Below are 15,763 nucleotides of genomic sequence, written 5' to 3'. Positions count from 1 at the left end.
GCTTAATCTCTAAAATATATAAACCACTCACAAAACTCAACAGCAAAAAAAGCAAACTACCTAGTTTAAAAATATGCAGAAGACCTGTATAAACTTGATGATCAAGGGACACCAGGTAGCAGTGTGATCCAACTTGTCCAGTATGAAGTAGAGCACATGTAAATCACCTGCACTTCTGTCAAGGGTAACTGGCAAATCTTCCTTTCCAAGCTCTATGACTTTTTTTTTTCTTGCCTTATTGTTCTAACTATATTCTTGATTAAAACACTGAATAAAAGTAGTGAGAGTGGAAGTCTTTGTCATATACTTGATTCTACCAGAAAAAAAAAAAAAAAGCATTCAGTATTTCACCACTAAGTGTTATTAGCCTTGTGGGATTTCTAAATTTTGTTATGTTTTATAAACCCTGTAATTAGAGATTGAAAAGTTTTATCATGAAGTTGAATATGGTCAAAACATTTTTGCTGTTGTTGACTGGAGTTTTCTATCAGTGTCAGCCAGAAAAAGTTGGTCGGTTTTGTTGGTCAAGTCATCTATATCCTTACTGATTTTCAGTCGACGTCTCTTACTCATTATCAACAGAGTAGTTCTGAAATCTCTGAATATAACTGAATTTCTTTTTCTCCTTTGCTTCAAATTTACCACAGCTGTTATCTCGGGTTGTTATGTCTTCCTGGTGAATTGACTCAAACTGTTGTGAGAAGGTCCCTCTTTATTGCTGGTGCTAATACTTATCTCTGAACTCTTCTTTGATTATTAACATAGCTATCTCAGCCTTTTCTGATTTCATGTTTGCATGGTAGGTTTATTATTTTTTTCTACCCTTTAAATTTTAAATTATCTATACTTTTATATTTAAATTTAGGTTTCTCATATACAATATGTTTAGATGTTGCTTTTATATTTAGTCTTTAAAAAAAATCTCATCTGGCAATCTTTGCCTTTTAATTGGCATATTTAAATCATTTAGATTTAGTGTAATTATCGAAATCAGGGACTGACAAGCTTTCTCTAACAGAACACACAGAATAAATATTTTAGACGTTGTAGCCACAGGTAGGGTCTACCACATATTCTTTGAGTGTATTTATGAGGTGTCTTATAGCACTTTGAAACTCTAAAAATCTGGTATATACATAAGATAGAATATTAGTCATCCACAGAAAGGAATGAAATTCTGGCATTTGCAACAACATGAAAGAATCTTGATGATATTAAGTGAAATAAGCCAGACAAAAAAGGACAAATATGGTATGATTCCATTTATATGAGTTATAATTGTCAGTTCATACAGACAGAAAAGATAATGGTGATTGGCAGGACTTCAGAAGAGTGGGTGCTAGAGAGTTGTAGTTTAACAGGTACTAAGTTTCAGTTTGGGAAGATGAAAAACCATGGGTAGTGGCGATGGATGTACAACAGCGTGAACTTAACGTCACTGCACTGTACACTTAAAATGTTTAAAACGACAAATTTTGTTACATATATTTTAAAATATTTTAAATATTTCATATTTAAAAAAATATAAAAACCTTTTCTACCTCAGAGGCCACATAGAAATAGGCCACAAGACTTCTTCTGTGGCGCAGCGGGTTAAGCATCTGGTGTTGTCATTGCAGCCGTTCAGGTCACTGCCGCCTGGGTTTGATCCCTGGCCTGGGAACTTTCATATGCTGTGGGCTCAGCCAAAACAAAAACAGAAACAAACAAAAAACCCCCACGCCACCAGCTAAATTTGGTTCATGGGGTGTGATTTGCCAATTCTGCATCTATGTGGTTGAGTACAAATTCCTCCATAATTTGTTTTTCATTTGCTCTAATTATTCCTTCTCCACTTTTCATTTTCTGCCTTATTTTGGATTGAGTACTTTTATAATTCCATTTTCTCCACTATTAGCATATTAGCTCTGCTTTATTTTTCCAGTGGTGGTTCTAGGATTTACAATATGTACCTTTAACTTATCACAATCTATCTTCAATTTCATATGTAACATAAAATTAATTATAATGGAATACTTCCATTTTTTATGCTACTTTCATATTTTTTTCTTCTGCATACAGACACATCTCATTTTATCGTGCCTCGTTTTATTGCTGTTTTTAAAAAAAAATAGAAAATACTGCTCTTTTTACAAATCAAAGGTTTATGGCAACTGCATCAAGCAAGTATATCAGCACCATTTCTCCAGTAAATGCTCATATCATGTGTCTGCATCACATTTTGGTAATTCTTGCAGTATTTCAAATTCCAGTATTTTATGTTTATATGTGTTATGGTCATCTGTTACCAGTGATCTTTGATGTTACTATTGCAAAAAAGATTGCATCTTGCTGAAGGCTCAGATAACGGTTAGCATTTTTAGCGATAAAGTATTTTTAAATTAAGATATATACATTCTTTTTTTAGACATGATGCTATTGCAAACTTAACAGTATACATAGTAACATAACTTCTGTATGAACTGGGAAACCAAAATACTCTTGTGACTTGTGTTATGGCACTTATTCTTTTATTGTGGTACTCTGGAGCCACACTTGCAATACTCTGGTGTGGCTTTGTAAACCTCATGGCTACCCCGTCATTATGCTGAGGAAAAAGGTTCTTTTATATTTACTCACATCCCTTTTTGTAGATCCAAATTGCCATCTATTATCTTTTTCCTTCTGCCTGAAGAACTTAAAAATTTAATGTAATTCAGGTCTGCTGGCAACAAATTCCTTGACATCTTGTTTGCCCGAAAAAGTCTCTACTTTGCCTTTGTTTTTCAGTCTTTTTTGTTGAGTATAGAATTCTAGATTGACAGTTTTAAAAAAATTCTTCTCAGTCCTTTAATGATGCCATCTCATTGTCTTAGGGCCTTTGCAGTTTCTAGCAAGAAGTTTACAGTCATCTCTTACCGTGTATAGATGAATTTTAATTTTTCTTCTGGTCACTTAAGTCTTGTGAACTTCTTGTGTCTGTACATTTATTGCTTTCTTCAAATGTGGATAGTTTCCAACCACTGCATTTTTATTGTTTAGGGTTGTTGGGGGGGTATTTTAATTTAATTTATTGTGCTTTTTATTAAAGTATAGTTGATGTAAGTGTTTCTTCAGTTTCTGTTGTACAGCCAAGTGACCCAGTCACGCACTGTTCCCTGTGCTGTGCAGTAGGGCTCCTGAGCCCATCCATTCCACATGGTACAGTTTGCATCCACCAACCCCAACCCCAACCCCAACCCCCCCCCCCCCGGTCCACCCCACTCCCTCCTGCCTCCCCCCACGCCCCTGGCAGAGAGACAGCCCAGCAAACCTTCAGCGCCCCCCCGCCAGACGCCGCAGCCTGAGACACCTGGGTGGGGGGCTGGGCACTGGGCCTCAAGCTCTGGAGGGCAGTTCTGGGGAGAGGACTCGGGTTGGCCGCTGGGGGGCCAGCCCCAGGGGCTGGGGGGCGGCGCGCCGTGGGCTCTCAGGCAGGGGTGCCCCTTGGGTGGGCTGTGGGCGGCTGAGGCAAACCCCGCAGCCGCCGCCGACGCCGCGGGTGGGCGTGGCCGCCCCCACGAGGGGCGTGGGGACAGGCACCCCCACAGGGGAGGGCGCTGCCACCGCAGGCCACCTGTTGTCCCGTGGCCGCGCTTGTGTCTGAGACTTTGAGGGTCCCTTTCCGTCTCAGCTCCCCCTTAAGAGGGCTGGTCCTGTCCTGACTCCTTTTTCTTCTCTTCCTTTCTCTCCTTTTTCCTCCTGTTGTTGTACCCAGTTCTGTGGAGGGTTTCTTGCCCTTCGCGGAGGTGGAGGGTCTTCTGCCAGCCTTCCGTGGATGTTCTGTGGAAATCGTTCTACCTGTACATTTTTCTTGAATGTGTTTGTGGGAGAATGTGAGCACCACACTGTACGCTTCTGCCATCGTGACCCCACCCCGAAGTCATCTTCTCGTTAAGCTTGTGATAGTCTGCCCTTGTTATTCAGGCCTGTTAGTTTTTGCAGAGGAACTTCCAAAGCTGCAATTCTCAAGTCGCTGACTGAGACCAAGCTCTGCTCTTCCCTTGGGATCTCTGGTTGCCGGAGAAAGGAAAGTCCAGTGGTTTCCGCGTGTCCCTTTCTACAGCGTATAGCCAGTGCTTGGAGAGCCTAAGTGGATTCTGCCAGCTCGTGGCTGCCACGGGGGAGGGGAGGGATTGGGATGGAGCAGAGTCTTGACATTAGTAGCTGCAAGCTATTACATTTACAACGGAGAGAGCCTAAGCCCCAAGAACTCTATCCAGTCTCCTGGGGTGGACAATAATATGAAAAAGAATGTGTATATGTATAACTGAGTCACTTTTCTGTACAGCAGAAATTGGCACAACATCGTAAATCAGCTATTACCTCGAAAAAAAGTGTGGATTCTACACAGAGCATGCATTCTAATTGTAAATCCAAGAACCACAAAAATAGTAGCAAGATGATTTCTGAGATTTATTCTTACGTATTTCATGTTGTCGGATGCTATTGTATGTGGGATTGTTTTTAAATTTCACGTTCTAATTGTTCGTTGCCATCGTGTAGAAATTCGGTTGATTTTTTAAAATAGTGATCTCATGTCCAGTGTCCTTACTAAATTTGCTTACCAACTCTAGTAGATTCTCTCTCAGTTTTTTTGAGGTTTCTGGATCATAGTCATCCCCTGAGAGTGATGACAGTTTTCTTTTTTTCCGGTCCTTTTGCACCCCTCTTTTTCTCACCTGGTTGCCCTGGCTAGACTCTCCAGTACATTGCTGAATAGAGGTGGTGAGAGCAGGCATCCTTGTGTCTTTCCTGATGTCAGAGGGAAAGCTTTCCACATCTCACTGTTAAACATGACATTTGCTGTAGGACTCTCAACGATACCCCTTATGAGTTAAAGGAAATTGCCTTCTATTCCTTGTTTGCACAGAGATTTTTTTATCATGAATGAATAACAAATTTAATCAAATGCTTTTAAAAATCTATTACAATTATCACATTACTTTTAACCTTTATTCTCTCAATGCAGTGAATTTGATAGATTAATTTTCTAATGTTAAATCCATCTTGCATTTTCAGAACAACTTCCCGGCCCCTTTTACCACCATGAGACATTTGAGGGTCAATAGTTTGCTGATCTGATGCTTTTTTACCCCCCGATACCTTGTTTCTACAAACAAAAATATGCTCTTACACAGTCTTTTTTTTTTTTTTTTGTCTTTTTGCCTTTTCTAGGGCCGCTCCCGCAGCATATGGAGGTTCCCAGGCTAGGGGTCTAATCGGAGCTGTAGCCGTCAGCCTCCGCCAGAGCCACAGCAACGCGGGATCCGAGCCGTGTCTGCAGCCTACACCACAGCTCACGGCAACACTGGATCCTTAACCCACTGAGAAAGGCCAGGGATTGAACCCGCAACCTCATGGATGCTAGTCGGATTCGTTAACCACTGCGCCACGACGGGAACTCCTGCTCTTAGATAGTCTTAATACAACCATCCAAATTAAGACGTTAACATTGACATATTATTACCATCTAATTCTTGGAGCCCACTCATGGTTGGCAGTTGTCCAGATAATGTCCATCATAGCGAAAGGATCTAGTTCAAAGTTGGCCTTGGCATTTAGTTGCCACATCTCATTATTCTCCTTCAGTCTAAACAATTCAGCCATTCCCTTTTGAAGATTACAGGCCACTTGTTTTTTAGACTATCCGAGTTTCTCTGACTTTCCTCGTAATTAGATCAGGTTATGCAGCTCAAGCCGAAATACAACAGAAATGGTGCGATGTTGCGCTTTATCAAGCGATGCACAATTTTGATGTATCCTCTGACTCAGAATGTTCACTGCGATCTCTCCATTAAGGAGGGTCAACTAGGCTGCTCCACTAAATTGCTCTGGATAATTAAGTCCTTTGTTGAAAGGTACCTTGTCACTACTTTGTAACTACACAAATGATCTGTTTCTCAAAATTCTTTCAGTTTATTGTATCTATATCTAGATGGACTTATGCTTTCCTCTTTTCCTCGAAGTTTTATAGTCAGTTGTTGTAATTATTTATTTTGAAGTTCAGATCGTTAGTGGGGTTTTGTCAGAGCAAGCCCCTTTAAGCTGGTTTCTTCATCCTTTTGACATGACCCCATCATTCCTTGAGTGTGTCCTTAGAGTCAACACAATAAGCTTTTCTTGGCTAGTCTTTCACTTCTCCCTTCCCAGCCCTGGAAAGAGCCATTTCTTCCTGGAGTCCTGGTTCACTTTGGTGAAGACCTGATGTAGAAGCCAAGATCTGGCCCCTAGGTGTGCTCATTGCTATCTAGGTGGTCTTCTTAAGCCCTCCCAGTGGTTAGAGCTAGGATACTGTGTGTGTGTGTGTGTGTGTGTGTGTGTGTGTGTGTACACATTTACATGCATATTTACATTATATTTTTATGTTACTGAAAAACTGAATTCACGCTTACTCAGTTCTAATCAAGTACCACAGAGGTGATCCCCGTTTTTTCCCTTTCCGTATTTGTAGCTCCCTTTTCAAACACTGAGAGGCCTGGCTCCCACCAACCTCAGGGTATGTACTGTTTGATCACCCTGCCCGCAAGCCCTGTATCCCATGCAGCCTTTTCCCCGTGTGGACGTCCTCATGACCTCATGCAGAACATGGGCTCGGGTAGCCCAGGCCGGCTTGTCCCACATCGAATGTCCTCATCCTACCTGAGCGCCAACGTCCTGTGGGGGTTCTGACTCCACGCTCCAGGACGCCGCCTTTTCCCTGCGGAGTCATCTTCCTTGGGCCTAGACAGCACACTCTAGGCTGTTCTCACATGTGGACGCCCTCCTCATGCAGCCCGGGCTCTGGTTTTCCTGTGTCAGGCCACCTGTCTGTGTGGATTTCTCCCTCAGCCCCTGGGCTTGACCACCCACATCGGTCCCCTCCTCCAAGACTCTGATCCTGCTTGGGCTCTGACTCCCTTTCCTTCAGTGTAGACACACTCCTTGCTCTGTTTGGCCTCTCTTGCCTCAGGCTTGGCTGGCCCACCGTGGGGAACCTTCTTACCCTGCTGAGGCTCTGGCTCCACGTGCTGGGCCCTTCTCATCCAGCTTAGGCTCTTTCATGCCGCATAGGGCTGCCCCATGGGTGGATGCCCTCTTTACCCTACGTAAGCTCTGACCCCTCACCTCTGGCCTCTCCCCAAAGGCCCTCCTCACCCCACTGGGGCCCTGACACACAGCTCTGGGCCACTGCAGCTTCTCGTGCCTCTACCAGTGCAGGCTGCCACCTCCGTCTGCCCTGCTGAATCCATTCCCAAAGAGGGGGACAGCGGAGGGAAAGCCTGCTATCTTTTTAACGTCTGAAGGATTTGAAGTGATGTCCTCTTTCTTATTCTTGATGTTAATAATTTAGGCCATCTCTCCTTTTCTTCCTGCCTGGTCTCTCCTAGCAGCTTCTCAATTTTATTAGCGTTCTCAAGGAATTTTACTTTGGTTTGCTGATGCTTTCTGTTGTGTGTGTGTTTTCTAGTTTTGATTTCTGTTCTTTATTTCTCATCCTCCTTTCCTTGAGTTTCACTTTTTAATTTTTACCTCTTGAAACGCGTACTTGGGTTTTTCTTTTCAGCCTTCCTCTCTCCCCCACCCATCCCAATGTGTGTGTGCACTTAGGCCTGAAAATTTCCTCCTTAGCCACATTCTACAAGTATTTATATGGATTATTTTTATTGTCATTATTTTCAGTGTATTTCCCTTCTGTTGTGATTTCTTCTTTGATCCTTGGGCAATTTAGAAGTTTATCTTAATTTCTAGTTGTTTTAGCTAGATTTGTACAGATTTATTTAGTTATATTTTTGTTTCTTATTTCTGGTTCAGTGCCGCTGTGGTCAGAAAACATCCTGTTTACACTTCCAGTTTTGTGAAATGTTTTGGGCTTTAATTTATTACCCAATATCATCAATTTTGTCAAATTTCCACATGCATTTGAAAATAAATGTGAATTCTACAGATATTGAATATTCACCACTTTTTAGAGCTACAGTTCTCAAGCTTTGAAAACCACTGTCTTAAAACGTTAAGAACTACAGGTCATTTTCTAGATATGCACGCATACTGTTTTTTCTAGAGTAGGAAGATATTCTGTATTGTTTTGTAGGTACTGTACAATATGCAAATGAAAATTTTAAATGCTCATATCATTTCCATAAAATAGACTATGAAATTGGGTTGTAAAACAAAGAATAAAGTAATAGTAAGGCATTTGGGTATTTGGGTATTTGATAGTCCCACTAGAAATGTCTTCCTAAGATTGGATGTTTACAGTATAATTTAGCAACTCTAATATAAATTATGTTATGGTATAAAACAATCATCTTAAAATTTTAATATTAATTAAATTGAAGTCTTACTTATTACACCATATAGACAATATGGAATGGTTGTCAAATAGAGAAAAAAGGTATTATTTCAGAAGTTTAAAAGGAGAAATCCTCATAACTATTTTCTTAATAAAATTTCTATTCCAAATACATTTGTTATTCTTCACTTTGAAAAGTAAAGTGCAAAAGCAAAATGGAAAGTAAAGGAATGGTGTGGTGGAGGTCCCTGGTGGCTCAGTAGGTTCAGGATCTGGCGCTGTCACTGCTGTGGCTTGGGTCACTACTGTGGTGCAGGTTCGACCCCTGGGAACCTCAGCATGCCATGGGCATGGCCAGAAAAAAGCATGGAGTCACTCTTTTCAAAGCTTTGAGGATTTATACAATAATATATAATTATGTAAATGTCTATAAATAATTTATATATCCCATTGTTTATATATATGTTCTATATAATTTATATGTTTCAGAATATTTTGTATATTCCAGTTCACAGTTTTAAAATTGTTTCTCTCAAATCCACAAACAGTCTTGAAGTCTACCCCTGGGACCTACTTAGCATCTTTAAATAGCACTAAACTTCTTTGGGTAACATGTGCCTTGGTCTTTGAAGCACAACACTAAATCTGAAATAGAGCCAGGTGACTGGAGGTCAGCTGTGTCATTGCTGTAGCTGTTGGCAACTAGACAGGGACCTGGTATATAAAAAAATCAACCGTGGAGTTCCCATCGTGACTCAGCGGTAACGAACCTCACTAGTATCCCTGAGGACGCAGGCTTCGTGGCCTCACTCAGTGGGTTAAGGACCCAGCATTGCCATGAGCTGTGGTATTGGTCACAGATAGTTCAGATCCCGAGTTGCTGTGGCTGTGGCATAGGCTGGCATCTACAGCTCCAATTTGACCCCTAGCCTGGGAACCTCCGTGTGCTGTGGGTGAGGCCCTAAAAAGCAAAAAAAAAAAAAAAAAAAATGTGCAACAGCTATGGAGGAAAAAGAGCCACAGAGAGAGAAGATATTTTACTAAAAATGAAAACTAAAATCAGTTGCCAGACTGATGGATAAGGAAGGCTAGAACTTGATGCTGTTGGTTTTTCTAGCCAACATCCTTCATCTTCCTCTTTCCTGGAATCTGTAGCCATCTGCTTTTTTGTTTTGTTTAATGTATGTGTATATTTTTATACTCACAATAGTGTGTAAGGTTTTGGAAGGGAAGTGGTGAGTCATTCTTTGATCGGTTCTATTGAGGTATAATTGACATATAACTTCCTTAGACCTGGAGGTTTGTACCCTGCACCCACTCTCCTCTCCACTCCCTCCCCCGCAGCCCTGCCTGTGGTGACCACCCATCTGTGCTCTGTATTTATGAATATGCAGCTTTTTAGGTCCTACATGTAAGTGACATTGTACAGTATTTATCTTTCTCTTTCTGACTTACTTACCTAGCAGAATGCCTTCAGGGTCCATCCCTTTTGTCACCAATGGCAGGATTTTCTTCATTTTCATGGCTGAATAATAGTCCATTATGTATAAGTAGCACATTATTTTTATTCATTTATTTGTTGATGGACACTTAACATTGTTCCATTCTTGGCTATTAGAAATAATATTGCAGTGAATATGGAGGTGCAGGTATCTATTCAATACAGTGATTTCATTTCCTTCAGATCAATACCCAGAAATGGAATTGCTGAATCATACGGTATTTCTGTTTTTAATTTTTTGAGGAATCTCCATACTGTTTCCATAGTGGCTTTAACAGCTCACACTCTCAGCAACGGTTCACAAATATTCCCTTTTCTCTACATCCTCGCCAGCATTTGTTGTCTCTTACCTCTTTTTTTAGGGCCACACTCATGGCATATGGAAGTTCCCAGGCTAGGGGTCGAATCCGAAGCAACACCAGGTCTGAGATGCATCTGTGACTTATACTACAACTCACGGCAAGGCCAGGTCCTTAACCTACTGAGTGAGGCTAGGGGTCAAACCTGCATCTTCTTGGATGCTAGTTGGGTTCTTCACCACTGAGCCACAATAGGAACTCCTCTTTTATCTTTTTGATAATAACCATTCTGACTGGTGTGAGATGATGTCTCATTGTGGTTTTGATTTGCATTTCTCTGATGATTAGTGATTTGAACACCTTTTCATGTACCTCTTGTCCATTTGGGTATCTTCTTTAGAAAAAGAAAATTTATTCCAAAGACATTTTTTAGCTTCTCAACCCATTTTAAAATCAGATTATTTGTTTTTCTCACTGAGTTGTATGAGTTCTTTATGTATTTTGGATATTAACACCTTACCAGATATATGATTTGCAGATATTTCCCCCCTTGCATTCTGTAAGTTGCCATTTAATTTTACTGGTTGCTTGCAGTACAGAAGCTATTTAGTTTGATGTAGTCCTACTTGTATATTTTTGCTTTTGTTATCTTTGCATTTTTTGTTTGTTTTTTGTTTGGTTGGGTTTTTTGGTCTTTTTAGGGCCGAACCTGTGGCACATGGAAGTTCCCAGGCTAGGGGTCAAATTGGAGCTGCAGCTGCCAGCCTACACCACAGCCACAGCAGTGCCAGATCCGAGCTATGTCTGCAGCCTACACCACAGCTCACAGCAACACCAGATCCTTAACCCACTGAGCGAGGACAGGGATTGAACCCACATCCTCATGGATACTAGTCAAGTTCATTACCACTGAGCCACAGTGGGAACTCCTTGTTATCTTTGCTTTTGATGTCAGATCTAAAGTAGTGTCAAGACCAATGTCAAGGAGCTTACCCACTGTGTTTTCTTCTAGGAAGTTTATGGTTTCAGATCTTATGTTCAAGTACTTCATCCATTTCGAGTTGATTCATGTATATGGTATAAGGTAGTAGTTCACTGTCATTCTTCTGCTGTGGCTGTCCAGTTTTCCCATTGCTGTCTACTGAAGAGACTGTTCTTTCCCCCATTGCATATCCTTGGCTCCTTTGTCATAAATTAATTGACCATATATGTGTGTAGGTTTATTTCTGGACTCTATTCTGTTCTGTTTATCTGTGTCTGTTTTTGTGCCAATGCCATACTGTTAGGACTGTTATAGCTCTGTAATATACTTTCAAGTCAGAAAATATGATACTTCCAGCTTTCTTCTTTTTCAAGATTGCTCTGGCTATATGGAATCTTCTTTGGTTCCATTTAAATTTTAGGATTGTTTTTTCTGTTTCTGAAAAAATGCCATTGGAATTTTGACGGCAATTGCAGTGAACCTGTAGATTGCTTTGAGTAGTATGAACATTTTAACAATATTCTTACAATCCATGAACACAAAATATCTTTCCTTTATTTGTGTCTTCTTCACTTTCTTTCATCAATGTCTTATACTTTTTAGTATATAGGTCTTTCACTTCCTTGGTTATATTTATTCCCTGGTATTTTATTCTTTTTAATGCAATTGTAAGTGGATTTTTTTCCTTTTTCCATATATTGAACCATCCTTACCTCCCAGGAATAAATCCTACTTGATCATGATATATGATCCTCTTAATGTATTATTTAACTCATTTTGTTAATATTTTGTCAAGGACTTTCACATCTGTATTCTTCAGGAGTACTGGCCTTTTTTTTTTTTTTTTTTTTTTGTAGTATCCTTATCTGGCTTGGGTAAAGCTGGCCTGGTAAAATGAGCTTGGAAGTTTCCCTCCTCTCGTTTTTTGTAAGAGTTTGAGAAGGACTGGTATTAATTCTTCTTTAAGTGTTTGGTAGAATTCTCCAGTGAAGCCGTCTGATTCTGGACTTGTTTGTTGGGAAGTTGATTACTAATTCAGTCTCTTTACTAGTAATTGATTTGTTCAGATTTTGTGTTTCTTTGTGATTCAGTCTTAGTAGGTTGTATGTTTCTAGGAATTTATCCATTTCTTCTAGGTTGTCCAATTTGTTGGCATGCTTTCCATAGTAATCTCTTACAATCCTTTTTATCTATGGTATCAATTGTAATTTCTCTTCCTTTAGTTCTAATTTGAGTCCTCTCTCTTTTTTTTCTTCATGAGTGGCATTTACTCTTTTCCATACAGATATGAGTAGTGAAACTGACCCCATCCCCAGCTTCAGTTTGATGGCTTCTGATTAATCTAAGCCAACCATGATAATCACATTTCTCCTACCGTAGATGGGTTTAGAAATAGACATGTGACCCAGTTTCTTCCAGTGAGATCTGTGGTGTAATATGTTGAGAGATATCTGGCTGGGCAAGATCATCTCTCTTTCTGAAAAAACTAAAGTAAAGGAAAAGATGGTATGCTGATTCTTAGAACCACTACCTTGGGAAAATTTTAATTAACTTCATGTAACAATAAATATTTAGGTATAATCATTTAATTTATAATTCAATGGCTGATTAAATATACATTTTAGAGGAAGAGATGTTGGTTTAATGATGTTAAAATTATCAGTAGAGAATGTGTTTAGAAACAGAAAGTTTAAATATCAAGTTTTTTGATTTTTGGTTTTTTTTTAAACAAATGAGGATTTGTTATCAGGCATCAAGAAGTTTGCAGATAGCTACGTAGTGATGCTTCAGATACCCAGACTCTGTTTTTCTGCTTCTTTGTCATCCTTATCATTCATTCATTCTCATGCTTGTTACTTCTTGGTTACAAGATGAGTGCTACACCTTCAAGCAGGAGGAAGGGGAAAGGCCAGTAAATAAAAGAGGCATGACACTGGAGCCTGACTGCTTTTATCAGGAGAACAAAAGCTTTCCTGGAAGCCCCTTCTGAAATCTGGAATATTGTGTATCATTGGCTACTATCTGTAATCTTTCTGTTAAATCTATCTTTTCTTGTCAAATTTAGCTTCAACTACATGAAGTCATTGACTTTTCTGTGTTGCACTTAAGTTTTCTAAAGTTGATATATTAGACTCACATGGTGAGACATTTACTTTTTCCAAAATTAGGGCTTCAGAGCAAGTATGTAAATTTGTGCTAAGTTCATGCAAATTAGTGTTTTTCATTTGAACCAGCCATTGTGGTAATTTAGTTTTATAGTTGTTATGTAACATTTTTCTATCTCAGGAAGAACAGAAGACCTTTTGAACATTTGAACTGAACTCCATGATAAAGTTTAAAATACAAACTACCTTTTTTCAGATTCCCTTTGGAGAAAGGGGATTCACCGTCTATTAAAAGAAAAATAAGCAGTGTTGAAATTTAATATCTGATACTGCATTCAGGATTTACCTACAAAGACTGAGCTGTACTTTTTTTTCCTTTTTCATTTTTAAAGTTTTACTGAAGTATAGCTGATTTGCAATGTATTGGTGACAATTTGTGCTGTCGTGAGGCCTAGCTAGTCTTAAACTGTAGCCTGAACTGTATTTCCTTCCATGCCCTCCTGCCCCCACCTCTTTTTTTCCTGTTCACGGACATGTTTAGTCTCACTCATTTAGGTTAATCTTTGAGGTGAAAACGATAAGCATGATTTGAGAGTGAAAGAAAATGCAGTTTCAGATGAACCACGGGGGGTGGCAATGCCTGCTATATACAAGGTGGCGCGTTACTTTAGAAGCACCCAGATGCAGGGTGGGGTGAGCAAGGAGTGGCCTCCTCAGAGTGGAGGGGGGGCGGGGTGCAGACTTCCGTCTGCACTGATGGGGGAGAGCCTAGACCTTAGTTTGCAGTGTGCGCCACATTCCAGGACTCTGAATCTAGGATAGACGTGCAAAACTGGTTTCTGACACTAAAGCGAATGCCAGTTTAAATTCATCTCAGTAACGGAAGAAAGTAAATGATACTGTTTCTTTTCCCTACCATATTTTTTACCTGTTGTAGCTAGAGAGGTCACAGATCGTAAAGCAAGAGATGAAGTTTGTGTGCTTTAGGAGTGTTTTGAAAGAGAGTGCTAAATAAATAATCCATTTCACTAGGATTCACCACTCTCCCGTATTTATAGTATACAGCGGAATCTTTCTTGGTACGTGACTTTTATTTTTCCTAATCTTATTATGCAGGAGGAGAGGAATGAGAAACCAGATTATTTCATTCTGTGTCTGAACTAAGGAAAAAGAAAACTCAAAACTCATTAGTAAATCTAGTAGTTACTTTGCCACAAAAATTTTAATCCAGTTTTTTTCAAGTTATTTACACTTACTGTGGACTGTACCGCATGGTGAGGCTAATTGGAAACAGTGACCAGCTTCTTAATCATTATCAGGAAACTGCATCCAGAGAATGCGGAGAACACCCCCCCTGGATGAACTGCAGCCACCACCGTATCAGGATGACAGTGGGTCTCCCCATCTCTCATGTACACCCTCAGAACTTGGGGACAGTAAGTGTGAATTTTCCCACTGCAGCAACAGCCCAAGATGCTCATATAACAAGTGTCCGAGTGAAGGAAGCGCAGGTCATGAAATAGAAAGTTTTCGTAATAAAGGATATGAAGAAGACGTTCCAAGTGACAGCACTGCAGTCCTGAGCCCCGAAGTAAGTAAAAGCGTGTAGAGTTTTGTAAAGGAATGTTGTTCGGAAGATAAAATCCTGTGCTTCTCCTCTTGCTCAGAAGGTTTTTATCACTGTCTTAATCCTTTGTGGCTTATGGTACCAGTTTCTAGTCTGACCTAGTCTTTATCCAGCAGATTTTTCGGAGCTGTCCCAACCATCCTTCAGCTCCCTGCCACAGGAGGATGGGTAGATAAGGATGAGAGCAATGTGCAAGACGTTGAGAGGTATCTTCCCCCAGGTTTAAGCCTCAAGATAGGGTTTTTTTTTTTTAATTAAACATTCTGGAGGTACTTAACCTGTTTCTTTCTTGGGGTTACTATTGATGTTTGTGTTTATTTTTAAAATTATTTTATTTAGATATGTTTACTAGTGGGAAATTGCCCTTTAAAGTTTTACTTACAAATCTTTCAGAATATGGTTTGCCTTTTATACCAGGCACTATGTAGGAATAAGTGATGCCCATCTTTACTAATGAAATTTGAACTCATGGCATCATGCATTCAGAGTGATTGGTTGATTCTGTTTTAAGTTATTTCCTTTTTTGGAGCACAGATATGACAAGAACAACGGAAATAGGTGTGTTACACTTTTGAAGTCTTTCCATGTTCTCAAAAGGATTTATTCTAATCTTGCTATGATGATGAAAACTGTCAAGATAATCTAGAGGTTTTCATAAGGCAGCGTTTACTTTTAGGTTTGCTTTTTTCTGGATTGCAAGTTCTTACAACTTGTGTCCCAGGCAGCATTTCATAATAGAGCAAAATGTGTCAGTGTTCTTACTAGGCGAATGTTTTATCTACTGCCGAAATTAAATAATGAAAGTAGAACCACAAATAGAATTTCCTTAAACTTTTTCTTATATAATTTCTAGGAACACTTTTTAAATGTCATTTATTTTTATTTATCTGTTACTTATCTTTTCTACTATTTCTAAGTCTATAGTACCTAATTTAGAAGAAAATTCTACATTGGTG

General features: G+C 39.7%; 1 protein-coding gene across 2 annotated transcripts in view; it reads left to right on the top strand.

Moving 5' to 3' along the window:
- SYT14 (synaptotagmin 14) overlaps nucleotides 1-15,763 on the top strand; it is a 142,194-nt gene that overhangs the window by 59,857 nt on the left and 66,574 nt on the right. For both annotated transcript variants that reach the window (XM_047752688.1, XM_047752687.1), the window contains exon 3: nucleotides 14,500-14,771. In XM_047752688.1, the coding sequence (XP_047608644.1) occupies nucleotides 14,500-14,771 (272 nt within the window). The remainder of the gene's footprint in view (nucleotides 1-14,499; nucleotides 14,772-15,763) is intronic.

The sequence above is a fragment of the Phacochoerus africanus genome, chromosome 11, assembly GCF_016906955.1.
Source record: "Phacochoerus africanus isolate WHEZ1 chromosome 11, ROS_Pafr_v1, whole genome shotgun sequence".
NCBI lineage: Eukaryota > Metazoa > Chordata > Mammalia > Artiodactyla > Suidae > Phacochoerus > Phacochoerus africanus.
This window is presented reverse-complemented; position numbering and strand designations above follow the sequence as displayed.